Source organism: Prunus mume, linkage group LG1 (assembly GCF_029339155.1).
Source record: "Prunus mume cultivar Tortuosa linkage group LG1, ASM2933915v1, whole genome shotgun sequence".
NCBI lineage: Eukaryota > Viridiplantae > Streptophyta > Magnoliopsida > Rosales > Rosaceae > Prunus > Prunus mume.
In genome coordinates this window covers 25,495,816-25,510,329 of record NC_142698.1, presented here as the reverse complement: position 1 = coordinate 25,510,329, position 14,514 = coordinate 25,495,816, and the positions used below count along the sequence as shown (strand labels likewise).

The 14,514-nt window shown below is 37.1% G+C and overlaps 1 protein-coding gene and 1 pseudogene across 2 annotated transcripts; both read right to left on the bottom strand.

Annotated features, from left to right (window-relative positions):
• Positions 1–84: 84 nt before the first annotated feature.
• LOC148921422 (uncharacterized) lies at positions 85–11,664 on the bottom strand. Its single transcript, XM_089048806.1, has 3 exons — positions 10,683–11,664; positions 559–2,497; positions 85–464 (listed from the first exon to the last, which is right to left on the bottom strand). Exons 1-3 carry the CDS (start codon positions 11,547–11,549, stop codon positions 85–87), a joined length of 3,186 nt encoding a protein of 1,061 aa, XP_088904932.1. The 5' UTR covers positions 11,550–11,664.
• On the bottom strand, positions 5,410–9,827 carry LOC103334768 (putative pectate lyase 12; annotated as a pseudogene). Its single transcript, XR_016123313.1, has 10 exons — positions 9,819–9,827; positions 9,679–9,773; positions 9,524–9,602; positions 9,367–9,423; positions 8,912–8,979; positions 8,332–8,791; positions 7,192–7,292; positions 7,053–7,120; positions 6,046–6,134; positions 5,410–5,602 (listed from the first exon to the last, which is right to left on the bottom strand). The product of XR_016123313.1 is annotated as a putative pectate lyase 12 (transcript).
• Positions 11,665–14,514: the final 2,850 nt, after the last annotated feature.

Below are 14,514 nucleotides of genomic sequence, written 5' to 3'. Positions count from 1 at the left end.
ATTTTTACACGGAAAGAGTTCAATTACAAACAGAAATCACGGGGCCTAGCAGGCAAATCACGGGGCCTCGCAGGCCCAAAAAGATCAAAATAATTCCGAGCCCATAAGAATGCTCCTAACAGAATACATATCAGACACAACATCACTAATATTCTTGAGGCGATCTGTTGGGGATTCAGCAGAACACTCAATTCCAATTCTGAATATCGAACTCAAGCACACTTCGAATTTTTGGACTCTCACCCAATATTGATCGGGAGTCTCGTCGGTGCCTCCTTGGAAAAATGATGACTCTGCAATCTCTCCAACTCGGTCCGGGAAGCTCATCTTCACGAAATTATGAAGGTTCAAGTCTCCACTAAACATGTTGTCCGTTGGTCTCTTCCCTGTAAACATCTCTAAAACGAGAATGCCGAAGCTATATACATCTCCATTTATTGACACCTCGCTTCCCATGCCATACTCTGCGGCTCAAACATCATGAAATATTAATCATTGTCACAACATTTGTAAATGAAATAATTAATGAAGCACTTGGGATGGGATGGAGATATTAACCTGGAGCAGCGTAACCAACCGTTCCTCTTATTCCAATGGAACTTATCTGATTTGCTGAAATATCGTTGTTGGATATTTGTGAGAGAATTCTTGCTAGTCCAAAGTCGGAAACATGTCCAATCAACTCGTTGTCCAAAAGAACGTTGCTTGGCTTGAGATCACAATGAACTATTGGCGTTTCGCAATGATTATGGAGATAATCCAATGCACATGCAACATGAATAACGATGTCTAACCTCTGAAGAAGATTCAAATTCTTGGGTGCATGATCTCTTACCTCTTCTCCAGTGGTTGGATGCAACCACTCCTCTAAACTCCCATTGTCCATGAACTGATAAACCAGTGCCTTAAAATCATTACCACAAAAATCAACACTTGAGCAAGCGGTTATAATCTTCACGAGATTTCGATGCCTGATATTTCTCAATGACTCGCATTCAGCTATGAAACTTTTAAATGCTCCACGGCGTGACAGGTTAAACACTTTCACGGCAACAAGTTGATCAGCTATATCATCACACGCAAGAACTCCTTTATATACAGACCCAAAGCTACCCCTACCAATTAAATTAGTTGAGGAGAACCCGTCAGTAGCTTTCGAGAGAGTATTATATGACACTTGCAAAATAGATTTCGCCAAAGTGCTCAACGAAATTTCTTTCGTTTTCTTTCTTGACGAACAAAGAAAGAAATAGGATAGCACCATAGCTATGCCTAGAAGAGCAAGTCCAGAAACTAAAGGAATTATTAATTTCAAGCTACGAGATGATCCTCCTCTCTTGGACTTGCATTTAGGCAGCTGGAGTTTACCAATACCGCCGCAGAGCCTAGTGTTGCCAACAATTGAAGTTGCACTTGAATTTCCGAAAACACCACCAATTGGTACCGACCCCCAAAAGCCATTGAATGACAGGTTCAGATTTTTCAGCGAGAAAAAGCCTTCTAAGAATTTTGGAATTTCACCTGAAAAATTGTTGCGAGAAAGGTCTAGATCTTGAATACCTCTCAACGAAGTCATAGTCGAAGGAATGGACCCATTGAAGAAGTTTCCTTGCAAGTGTAGGACTCCTAAACTCACACAACTACCAAGGCTATTCGGAAGTTCTCCAGATAACCTGTTATCAGAAATGTCCAATCTACTTAGAGTCCCCAAATTCCCTACCTTCGTGGGAAGGGAACCTGTAAAGTAGTTATTAGACAAATCCAAATAAATTGATAAGGAGCGGAGGCCAAAAACCTTTTCAGGAATTGTGCCATTAAGGTTGTTGTAAGAAAGATCCAATAGTTGCAGCCCATGGCATTCCCCTAGGCTTGAAGGGATGAAGCCCTGAAGATAATTTCCTTCCAAGTAGAGTCTGCTTAACTTGGTTAAATCTCCTAGAGAGGACGGAATGCTTCCTGATAATTTGTTCATAGATACATCAAATTCCACAAGATTTGCAAGCTTCCCAATGTCAGTAGGGATGCTACCTGTGAGGCTATTTTCGTACATCGCTAACGCTTCCATGCTGATCAGATTCCCTAAGCCTGCTGGGATGCTTCCATCTATTCGGTTCTTTTGAACCAAGAAAAATTCAAGCTTGGTTGAGAGATTGGATATTGATGCGGGCAAAGACCCTCCAAATTTGTTATTGGTCATAACCAACTTTCTTAGCTCTCTGGCATTTGTCAAGTCTGAGAGAAAACTCAGATCACCATCTCTGCCGCTTCCAAGACGATTACCTTGAATGTTGAAATCTTTGAGGTTATGAAGCTTCCGTAAATCCGGTACCTGTCCAGTTAGCTTGTTGTAGCCAAATTGAAACATCCACAAACTCGTGGCATTGGATATTGAGAGAGGAATGGATCCAGTAAATTGGTTTTCGGCAATGCTAAAAGCTTCAAGATTGGGAAGGTATTTGCCACAGTATGAAGGAACACTCCCTTCAATTTGGTTGAACTGCATCATTAAAGTCTGGAGACTAGAGATGTTGCATAGTGAGGGAGGGAAAGTACCAGACAAGTTATTTACGCCCAATGTCAAAAATGTTAATTTTTCAATTGGCCAAGGGAACTAGGAATGCTTCCCGTAAAATTATTATCAGAAGCAGCAAATACCTCGAGAGACGAAAGGTTCCCTAACGAAGGAGGGATCTCTCCCGTTAAATTATTGTGTTGAAAAACAAGGATGTAAAGCTTTGGAAAGGAACCAATTTCTGAAGGAATGTTACCCACCAGCTTGTTATAGCCAAGATTCACATACTCAAGGTTGAAGCAATGTGATATGTTGGATGGTATAGGGCCACTGAATGAGTTGTTGTGTAGACGCAATACCTGCAATCGATGCAAATGTGCAATTCCTGGAGGGATTTCATGGCTCAAGCTGTTGTTGTCGAGGTTTAGGATCCTCAGGAAACTCAGATTTCCTACGTGGGGAGACAAGGAACCCACCAAATTTTGGCTCGGTAGATCCAGCATTGTGACCCTTTGGTGATGCCTTCGGCTGCAAGTAACTCCATGCCAGAAGCAAAAGTTCGTGGATTCATTCCAAGAGCTCATGGCCCCGTAAGGATCCTCCTTTATTTGAGCTTTGAAGGCTAGCAATGCATGCATGTCCGTGTCATTGGAGCTGACACAACAAACAAGTATTATTGCATTAAAAATGCATAAGCTTGTTAAGGTAAATCTCACAACCAAAATCCCCATTATGATGAAAGGGATGGGTTGTGGTCTGTGGAGAGAGAGAGAGAGAGAGAGAGAGAGAGAGAGAGGGGGGATGGATTAGTGTTTGGGAAAATTGGTACGTTGAGTTTGAGTTCAAGCCAGCTAAACTAATTTATACGCATGGCAATTTGGCAAAGGAATGTAGACAACTTTATTTTCTTGTTCTTGAAAGCAAAAATGCTATTAATTAATTGGTTGTGATGTAAAGTTAGATAATATATCAAATAAAGCTGCCAGTTGGCAATTGGCTTTGACTTCACATTTTTTTGTATTATATTGTAATATGGATTCCTTCCATGCTTATTGACAGGAGAGTGAATTCGAAGAAAGATTTCAACAAGACACATGAAAACAAAACTTTTATATTATTGCAGAAATTATTACACTGTTTTTAATTCTCAGTTCGAACGAAATTAGAGCTCACAATAATTGACTTTTTTATTATTTAAGAAATATATATAATATTTAACAGTTACGGAATTATGATAATATGATTTTTTTTTTTTTTCATTACCTCGCACGTCAACCGATGAACAGTCAGACTCAGATCAGATCTAGAAGAAGAAAGGCCATAATTGAAGAAGTTTTTTGTTTTTAATTGAAAATCGGAGTTTTAGATCAAGATTGGTTCATGCTCATCATCTGAATTCGTTTTGGTACACAAGAATGTCCTATACTCTTGCATGTGTACATGTATGTCAACTGCCATGAATAAGTACCATTTCCCCCGGGACGGGTCAGCATTTGACGACGAATAAGTGCCATCTCTCCCGTCGCTTTCGCATGTCAACTTCAGCTGATTTCCTAACTGGTACGACTGCAAGATTGGTGCAACAAATACAGAACAATGTATCAGTATAGAACCAACTAGCAAATGATGCCCGCGCGATGCTGCGGGTTTTAAAATTGCGTAAAATGTGTATAAAGCGATGAAAATAGGTATGGAACATTGGTATATTTATATATACATGAAAATGTAAATAGTGTTATTACAGTTAGTTTTTCAAGTTTTAGATTAGTTACAAAAGATAAACTAATAACATGTTTTATATGCTGTTTGATATTAAAATATTAGGCATATTTTAATAGATCAAACAGCTATAAAAACATCAAAATATGAGAAGCTTTGAGCTTTGCATTGTTCAAAATATCCAGTACAACTGTTTATCTATATGTTATCGCTTTGTGGAAGGGGCTTTTTCCTTTTTGATGTCTGTTCAAAGGAGATCAAGTTGTTGCTGGCTTTGCTGCAGAGCAGACTTATGTTGCTTTTCCTGAGCAGAGGTTTTATCTCTATTCACATAAAGTTAGAAGATGCTATGTGTTAATGTTGATGAATGAAAAAATTTAGAATGAGGGCAATAACTAATATGATAGAATTAAGTTAAAAAATCAAACATGACAAACAATAATGGAGATATATCAAGCATTGTATTAACTTGAGGGACAAAAGTATAAGTTCAATCTATCAAATCAATTAAAAATAAACTGAGGACAATTGTGACAATTTATTAAAGATCTATATGAGATTTAAGCGAAAATACTTCAGCTTTAATAGAATCAAATTAAGAGGTCTTGACTTTGTCGTCATCAATTTGGTAAACGATAGGTGTTAGCATACAAACATAAACTGCACAAACATAAATTTAAATAATCTATAAACACCTAATGATCTATAAATGGAAATAAGATAACCTAATGGCCTAATGAGCAAATTTGTTCTAGAATTAAGATAATATAATGGATAAACAAACTATAGAAGCAGTAACAATCTATAAACCACCATATTGGAAAAAAGTACACATAATACAAATGTTATCAAATTGATGTCATAATTGAAAGAAAAGAAAAAATAACTACATGAGACACCAAATGAACAGAAGGGAAAGCTTTTTCAAATTTAAGGTTAAACCACGTATCATTATAGTAAATACTAGCAATGGTGCCCGCGCGATGCTGCGGGTTTTAAAACCGTGTGAAATGTGTAGGAAAGATGGTACTATTTATATAGTCATGGAGATCAAAATAGTGGCATCATGCTTTGTTTAGCAAGTCTAAGTTACAAAAAAAATATGATAATAACATGTTTTTTATGTTGTTTGTCTTGATTAAAATACGGACCATATTTTAATAAATCAAGTAACAGTCAAAACATCAAAATATCGACAATATTGAGCTGCTCATTGTTCAAAAGAGTTTGGATAGGTCTTTATATATATGCCACTGGGTGGTGGAAGAGGATTTTTCTGCCTTGATCTCTGTTAGAATGGGTTCTCTCTCTTGTTAGCTCCGCTGTAGAGGTGGCTTATGTTCTTTGTTGTCCTCTGCAGAGGTTTTAACTCTGTTGATACAAATTTGGAAAATGACAGGTGTTAATGTAAGCAGAATAAAGGCAAAAATAACAGGCTATGGGTTATAGTTTTGTTCATTACATCTAAAACATCTGATAAGGCCATCAAATTAGTATTAGGCCACCAAATTTAAACACCACATTAGTATTAGGCCATCAAATTTTTTCCATCTCTTTCATTTGTAAACTCTAATGGGTTTGAACAAAATGTACTCATCACCTACCCCTCAATTGGTGGGAACAGTTTTTTACCAACGCCCTTAAACTATATAAATAACTACATTTAAAAAGTAGGCAAACAGATAACAAACAAACAGGAATTCTCATCTTTCACCAAAAACAAACACTTTCACCTCTGAGTAACAATAAATTGCAGAAATTGTAAATTGAAATAAAGTTATGTTCCTGTATTCAATGAAAGAGAGCAAACTTACATTTGAATCTGCAGTGAAGTTGAAATACTGGAATAAGATTCTCAGGACCAAGAAAACAATTCCAACAATAATACCCAATGACTCAGGCCCTGCAAAACACAAATGGAACATTAACTATAAAAGATAAGTTGGGGGTATGAAACATCATACTAATATAACAGACTACTTATATTTGGAAAAGCAAAAAGAGGATCTTCTCCGGTGCACACTTCATAATATTTGGATTTTGCATTTTCTAAAACAAACCTTCTGAAATGGAAATCCAAATTTCTCACTAAAATTAATTTCTAGGGAATACAAAAGGAAAAACCAAAGTCAAAACTATGGATGATAATCACTGTGCCTTAATTGTCTAAATCATTGATGCTGCAAATCATCAAATTTTTCATAAACAACAGTCTAAACAATGAGCTCCAAAGACTCAGTAACATAGATGAAAGAGTTGAGCTGCAAATTTAGCATGCAGCAGAACCTATATAATTTTGGTTTTCCATGTGAGATAAGACAGTCTCAATTAATTAATCCGTTGCAACACTGTTTTGGATATGAAGGAATATAAAAAATATGGACCCCAACAGAAATCACAACCTCTGTTACATTTCCTTTTCTCATACCAACAAATGGAAACACGAAAATATGAGGATATGAAGTGAAGACTGGTTTGTTTTCAAATTCATTCAGAAGACAATAACATCTTAATTGTGAGCGAAGACAGTTCCTACAACTCTGTCCTTGTGTATCATAAAGTTCTAATTCATCAAAATTATCTATCAGCCTCTGCATGTAGAATGCGAAACAGCAATCTGCTTATATACCAAAAAACAAATAGACACACAAACACATACATATTACAACTAAAATTATTACAATTGTGGTTCATTAGGCACAAATAACTTGAGTTTAATTAATTAGCACCACAATAAATAAGTCGATAATCTGAAGCCACCATAATACCAAGTTCACATGATGCCTTAAATCTTAAACCTAAAAATTGGTTAGAATATTACCCCGGAGAAGTTTTATGTGCTGGTTCCACCTTCAGTTTTTGAAGCTGACCAGTAAAGAAAATATCCACCTGATCATTCAATGCAATGAGAACAAAAACTCAACAAAATTACTTGCAGCAGAGAGTGCTTCAAAATTTACCTGATCTGCAAGTTCAATGATAAAGAAGTCTTCTGCACCACCAACCAGAAAAGCATTTGAAAAAAGAGGAAGTTGCCTTAAGAAGCTCCTGAGTTTGTCAACTGCATGAATCAACACATTACTGGAGAATTTACAATTTCTTGATTCAGCCTGAGTCATAAAAAATATAAACCTCGAAAGTAAAAGAAATAGATCTCACTGTACCTGAGAATTAATGAAGAATTCTAAAGTTAATTTTAAATTTCAATGCTAAATATATTGGCTCCTTAATCAATGTCATGGCAAAAGTTCCCCATAAAAGTTAAAAAAAAGCATGAACTCCTGACCTACGGGGATTTTATTCAACCATTTGGGCTCCAAAGCAACATCTTCAAGAAGATACTGAGATACAATGTGGGGTAAAACAACACAAAAATGTAATGAATATTTCGTAAAGTTCTTCAACAAAAGCATATAAATGTCATCTTTATGAGGGCTGATACACGAAAGAGGGATTGAAATCGGCTTGTATGATTATCAATCCTAAAATATGCAGAGAGTGCAATTAATAAGTTTGTTAAGCTAAATGGAGAATAAATTATATATTGTGTGGAAGCACAAATTAAACCTAGTAACTTTTTTTTTTCGGTTACAATTAAACCTAGTAACTTTGAAAAGGAAGAAAATGAACAAATTTGATTATCCAAATATGCTATTTGTCATTATATATATGGATAGGAGCAGCCAGAAGACAAATGCTATTTGAAAAACAACAATATAATATTTGACATATAATCATATTCTCTGTTTCATCAGTCATTCAAAACTTCCCTTTAAAGCCAATTTTAAACAGAGTAAATAAAGTCCAAAAAGTCAGTTTCCTTGAGATCAAAATCCTTCTGATTTTGTGCGGTAGCCGTAGTGGGTTGGACTTGAACGCACATTAGCGTCACGTGCATGGAATGGATCGAAATCTTAACTTATTCTAATCCTAACCAATTTTTATCAAACACCTTCTCTGCTACTTGAGCTAATTCCTACAGCATACACTGAAATTATGCTTCCAAGAGTATCAAGTAAATCTGAATACACTTAACTATGAGCAAACCATGCGTATATGGTAAATAAAAATTCATGAAAGGAAGTGGAAAACTCATGTACCTGACGGATAACAGTGGTGGATATGCACATTGTGGATGATGACATTGCTTATGTACTGCCATGTGATGCAGCCACAACCCACAATGTGGACATTGGCTCCACGGCAATCAAGGGTCTTGCAGCTGTTGAAGATGAGCTCTTGGGAGAGCTTGATGAGCATGTTGCCAGGGAACACAATCCAGAGAGGCTCACCAGATCACAAAGATATCTCAGAGTGCCTGGCCTTGGATTCACAGCATCATCATTAGAAGAGTCTGTGACAATATAATACTCACCACCTTTGCCTCCAAGAGCATATTGGCCAAACCCAATTGCACAATCTGCTAAGCTCACTGTTGTCTGCCAATTTGGGTCACATTCCCAACACTCATCTATTGGGTTTTCGGTTAGGCATGAAGAGTCCTAGTATTTTTGGGTTCCTTGCAGCATTTGCCTTCTTGCCAAAGAAGCATAAACCTTCCTGAAAAATAAAGGGAAAAAAGAAGTAAAGATTGATAACTCAGATCTACAAAAGGCTGAGAAACAGAAGAAAACAGTGAAAAAAAAAAACAGAGGAGGTAATTAAAGCTATGTATTTTACCTATGAACTTCTTGAACAACAACTTCCGGGTTGGGATGTTGGCCAGGAAGAGTGAGGTTGAGGAATGCTGTGGCGAGAGAAGAAAATGAGCAGAGAAGAAAGAGCAGGGCAATGCAGGTAATACAACAAATTTTACAGCTTGCTATACAATTGCAATACTATATCAAGAGAATGTGGTTCCACCCTTTTATAATAAAGGGCTGTATTGCTATACAATTGCAATACTATATCAAGAGAATGTGGTTCCACCCTTTTATAATCAAGGGCTGTATATGCTATAGAAAGCTAGTCTGTCTGAGCTGTATGTGAAAATGACATAACATGATTTTCAGTAATTGACAGTAATCAAGAACCTTATGCATCTTCAAGGTCAAAGAGAGACTCCAAAAAGGGAATGCAAGATAAGTACAAACAGGAAAAAAAAAAAAAAATTCAGCCACACAGACATCAATTACAGATTGATGAGCAGCATATTGATTACTCCAGTTCTTTTTCCTTAGATCTTCCTCCCTGTAAAAACAAACCAAACTCAATTTCTGATTTCCTTCTCAATTTTCGATATGGAAAATGAATAAACCAACCTAGAAAACCAAAAGAATGTTAAAACCAACCTTTTTTTTCGAAACCTAGAAATCCCTTTGAGCTAAACCCGTGCGATGAGAAGAAGGATGAAGCGCAGCTGGAAAGATGGCTGAACAAACGAAGCAGATGAGATAAGATGAATTAGCAAGGGTAGAGAAATCTGAGAATAAGCTATGCATGCTTACCTTGAAAGTACCCATGTCTGAGAATTAGAGAAAGAGATTGAAACAGAGAGAGAGCTGGAGTTCGATATGAAGAAGAAGACCAATGCACACCACTCCTATAAAAATCGAAGCCTCCAGATAATCTCCAACAGTAAACCGACCTCTTCCATCATTGCCCAACCAGCCAACCAACTGGTTAGAAACGAACTCAGATCGATAGAACGAAGGCTCCAAGTCGTTACAATCGAAGGAGAGGGGGCAAAACGGGGAAGAGCAGAAACTAATTAATCAAGGGCAAACCGTGATTTCACTGTGCTGATGAGAAAAATGAGTTTGCAAAACAGTAAAAAGAGAGGGCATTTCCGTCATTTCACTGTGCTTAGAAACAGTGTTTAGTTGCATTGCGCTTTAGTATATATATAATTTCCATTTAAGGAGAGTCTGTATAACTTGGTTAAATTTCCTAAGGAGGATGGAATGCTTCCTGATAATGCACTCATAGAAATATATAATTCCGCAAGGCTTGAAAGCTTCTGAATTTCAGTGGGAATGTTACCCGTCAAGCTATTTTCTCCCATTTCCAACGACTCCAAGTTGACCAAGTTTCCTATGTCTGTTGGGATGCTTCCATGTATTTGGTTTCTGTGAAACCAAAACTTTTCAAGTTTGGTTGAGAGATTGGATATTGATGTGGGCAACGTCCCTCCAAAATGGTTCTCATTCATACTCAACCATTTTAACTCCGTGGAATTGGTCAAGTCCGTGAGGAAAGTCAAGTCACCCTCTGTACCGCTTCCAAGATGATTATATTGAATGAGAAAATACACTAGGTTATGAAGCTTTCGGAAATCCGGCATCTGACCTGTGAGATTGTTATTTGCAATACAAAGTGTCCGTAAACTTGTGATATTTGATAGTGAGAGAGGAATGGATCCAAAGAATTGGTTCATAGCAATGCTAAAGATTTGGAGATTAGGAAGAGTTTTTCCCAAGTCTAATGGAATCCGCCCTTGAATTTGGTTAACTTCCACTTTAAAAACATAAAGAGCAGAGAGGTTATAGATGGAGGGAGGAATGGTACCAGATAAGTAGTTTGAGCCAAAAAACAAGTGTGTTAAGTTTTTCAATTGGCCTAGAGAAGTAGGGACGGTTCCCACCAAGTTATTTTGTGCTACATCGAGTCCCTCGAGAGACGAAAGGTTTCCCAAGGAAGGAGGGATCTCTCCTGTTAAATTATTTAAAGATAAAATAAATCTTTGAAGCTTCGACAAGGAGCCAAATTCAGATGGAATTTTACCCACTAGCCGGTTGACACTGATGTTCATGAGGATGAGGTTGGAGCAAGATGATATGTTGTATGGAATAGGGCCACTAAATGAGTTGCGGTGTAGAAACAGTACCTGCAATCTACTCAAATGCCCAATTTCTGGAGGGATTTTATTGCTGAAGTTGTTGTTTTGTAGTTCTAGTGCCCTTAGGAAACTTAGGTTTCCTATGTGTGGGGATAGGGACCCTGCCAGCTTTTGAGATTGGAGGTCTAGCCTTGTGACCCTCTGGCGATGGCGTGGACCACAGGAGACACCGTGCCACGAGCAGAAGTGAATGGATTCATTCCAGGAGCTCGTTACATTATGAGGATCTTGCTTTATTTGAGCTTTGATGGCTAGCAGTGCAAGCCTATCCGTCTGGTTGCCTCCCATTCTCAAATGCATGGAGCAAACGAACAATGCTCCATTCACAAGTGAGTATATTAACAAAATCAGTTTCAAAACCAAAACCCTCATTTTGAGTTTGATTATGAAGGCATGGCAAACTGGTTTATAAATAAAATTGAGTAATGCGCTTAACCAAGTTCGGTCATTACGATCAGCCACGGTTGAATTGCTTTCCATTAGTCACTTCCAAATTGAGAGGACTTCATTTCCTTCGAATACTGTTCTCGGGACCACTGTTTTCTCTTGTCTCATGATCACAGGGTGCCGAAGGCATCTCTCTTGTCATATGATGACAGGGTGCCGAAGGCAACTCTCTTGTCAGATGATGACGGGGTGCCGAAGGCATCGCACTCGTCTAATGATGGCGAGGTGCCGAAGGCATCGCTCTCGCCGAATGATGACGGGGTGCCGAAGGCATCGCACTTGTCTAATGATAGCGGGTGCCGAAGGCATTTCTTGCTCCGAATGATGACGGGCTGCCGAAGGCATCGCTCTCGCCAAATGAAGAAGCTTGTAGAACAAGCTTACCAATGGTTATTGCCGATGGCTAATAGTTTTGATTTTCAACCGTACATGGGGCCATGATATGAAACATTGTTTCTTCCTCCCCTTGCAACATCGACAAATAACCAATTCAGCATTGGGAGAGAGAGAGAGAGAGAGAGAGAGAGAGAGAGAGCGCATTTTGCAGGTGTAGGAGGAGGGCTCGCTAGTTTATTAATTAGCTAGACTTGGCGCAATAATTTTTTGGTCCATGTATGACTTGGGTTTCGAGTAATTCAAACTTGAGAGTTGAGGTTGGTTCATGTCTTTGTCAAATAAATTGTTCAGTTTTTTGATAAATGGGAAACTAATTCTTTGTTTTTAATTACTTGTACCGGAAAATTGGTAAAATTTGGTGATTATTTAGTTACATTCATGTGTATTTATGAAAGTTGAAACTCGTGTGTCTAATCTTAACAATAATAATAAAAATGATTAATTAGTTTTGACTTGTATGTGATTTTCAACAAAGCAGTTCCTTAAATCTGTTGTTTACCTGGGGGTCGTCATACTTAATCATGTGTAAATCCATAAAAACTACATGAGAGGACTTTCTTGTTACATCGTAGGATGAGTACACGTAACATGTTATGTTTGTCTATTGCTCATTCGTTCATGCAATAAAGAAGTCTTCACTCAAGTTTTTCATAAATTATCAAATACTGCTTCATTATTTGTTTCTTCTTCGGAAATATTGGCGGCCTTTACTTACATATTAGAGGTCTTGGGTTCGAATCCCCATAATATCATGATTGTGTGTGTGTGTGTGTGTGTAAGAGATCCCCCTCCCTTGTAGATTAGATTATCGTTTGTACTAAAAAAAACAAAAGAGTAAACTAGAATTAAATTTAGAAAGAAAGAAAGAAAGAAAGAAGAGAAGTGTTCATTTTGTGGAATCCAATTTCCAATCTAAATGAAGAATTGCTTACAACTTGCAGTTGGCTGCTGAATATGTCATAATACTTGCAATGAATTATACACCTAAAAATTGAATTGGGGTAGCCTTAATTATATAACCTTAATTAAAATTTTCAAGAATCATATTACCAATTAATCACAAGGGCTGCTTGCCAGGAAAGAAAAGAGAGAAAAGAACAAAATATTAACACAAGGGTAGGTGAAAACTAACTTCTCTAGCTAGGATTAATTGTACAAATTGCCACTTGAGCCGACTTTACTTTGGTAGATGACTTTATAATCATGGAAATTTGAAGGCTCTCTTTCCGCCACAAATTTCATGCTGATGTTGCCCTCATGGTTTATAGGCACTTATTTATGGGAGAACTGTCCTGGTCGTTAGGGAAAATTCCAACTCCAATCTAGCCTTGATTGTTGGATTCAAAGTTAATAACTCCAGTCTGACTTGTAAACTGCAGTTTGTTGAGACAAATTAATGCAATTCCATGCCCTACAAGCATTTTTTTCTTACTCACACACACAGAGTCTAAACGGCTGCCTTCTGTCCTGACAAAATTTTAGGGGATCGAATTGCATCAAGATAGATTGACCTCTAGCCATTGGTCTATGGTCTCCAACCCCATGAAAGCATGAAAAGCTCTAGAGAGATGCAAAGGTTTGAAAGTACTTATGTTAAGCACGCGTCAAAATTTTATTAAAAATCACAACGCTTCATAAAGAAACAACTTGTATGTGCTTCTTTAGAAAACATTTTTATGAGTAAGAAGTATTTTAAGTTTTTCTGCCAAACATTGTTAGAAAATTTTTTAGTGCATACAACACTTTTAGCCATTTCAAAAACTTTATAGATGTAAAATCCACTTGCATAAGTGGGTATCTTGTAAATTATTCTTGACAAAAGATGTAATATTGTAATCATTAATGTGGTCAGTATATGTATTACCAAGACCTTTTATTAAAAGTGAAATTTTTATCACATATGACGCTTTTGCTATTTGAGTTAGACTAGTTGAATATACATCTTCCTATATTAACTCAGTCTAATGATCTTTTTCTTCCTAATGCATGTTACTAATATATGTTAAAAGGATGCTCTGTGTCCATTTGGGAATTGGGATGTGATTGAATTCCTTATTGGGATAGTTTCACTTGTTTGGAAAGGAGCTTTTACTAATGTTAATATTGTCTTTACTGCTTATTATATGTAGTATTTTATCATAAAAGTGTGAGGTTTTATCATAAAATATATTGGTACTATTAGTAGTAGAACTACTTACTATATGTTGTATTTTATTTTAAGATGTGAACGAGGGATGCTTAACCTAATTAAGATTGAGGTTTCAATTTAGAGCAACCCCTCATAAAGTTTTGGCTGGGAGTAATTAAGGTGGGAGGGGCAAGCTACATGCTTAATAAGGGGAAGTTCATTTAAGTAGAACTTCTCCTTGAATCATAATAATATGGAGGGGTACAAAATGATTGAAGGAGTTTCTTCAATTGGGCAGTTACCGAATCTTGGGGCCAAATTATAATTCGGTTGGGTGTGGTAGTTAGAACTTGAATAGTTCCCCATAGATTCAGGAAGTGTTTCCAAGTGAAAAAGAAATGTAAACCAAACAAAATCATGAACATTATAATGCTCAAGTTCGCATGCATATTGTTGGTTGGACAGAGGGACCAA

What these genes read in the sequence shown, in the direction of transcription:
- LOC148921422 (XM_089048806.1), bottom strand. Translation starts at nt 11,549, where the DNA reads ATGGAAAGCAATTCAACCGTGGCTGATCGTAATGACCGAACTTGGTTA. An exon ending in TTTATGTTTTTAAAGTGGAA is followed by an intron (nt 2,498 to 10,682) that starts GTTAACCAAATT and finishes TTAATGATGCAG; the next exon opens with TTCAACCAAATTGAAGGGAG. An exon ending in GGTTGGTTACGCTGCTCCAG is followed by an intron (nt 465 to 558) that starts GTTAATATCTCC and finishes TTTGAGCCGCAG; the next exon opens with AGTATGGCATGGGAAGCGAG.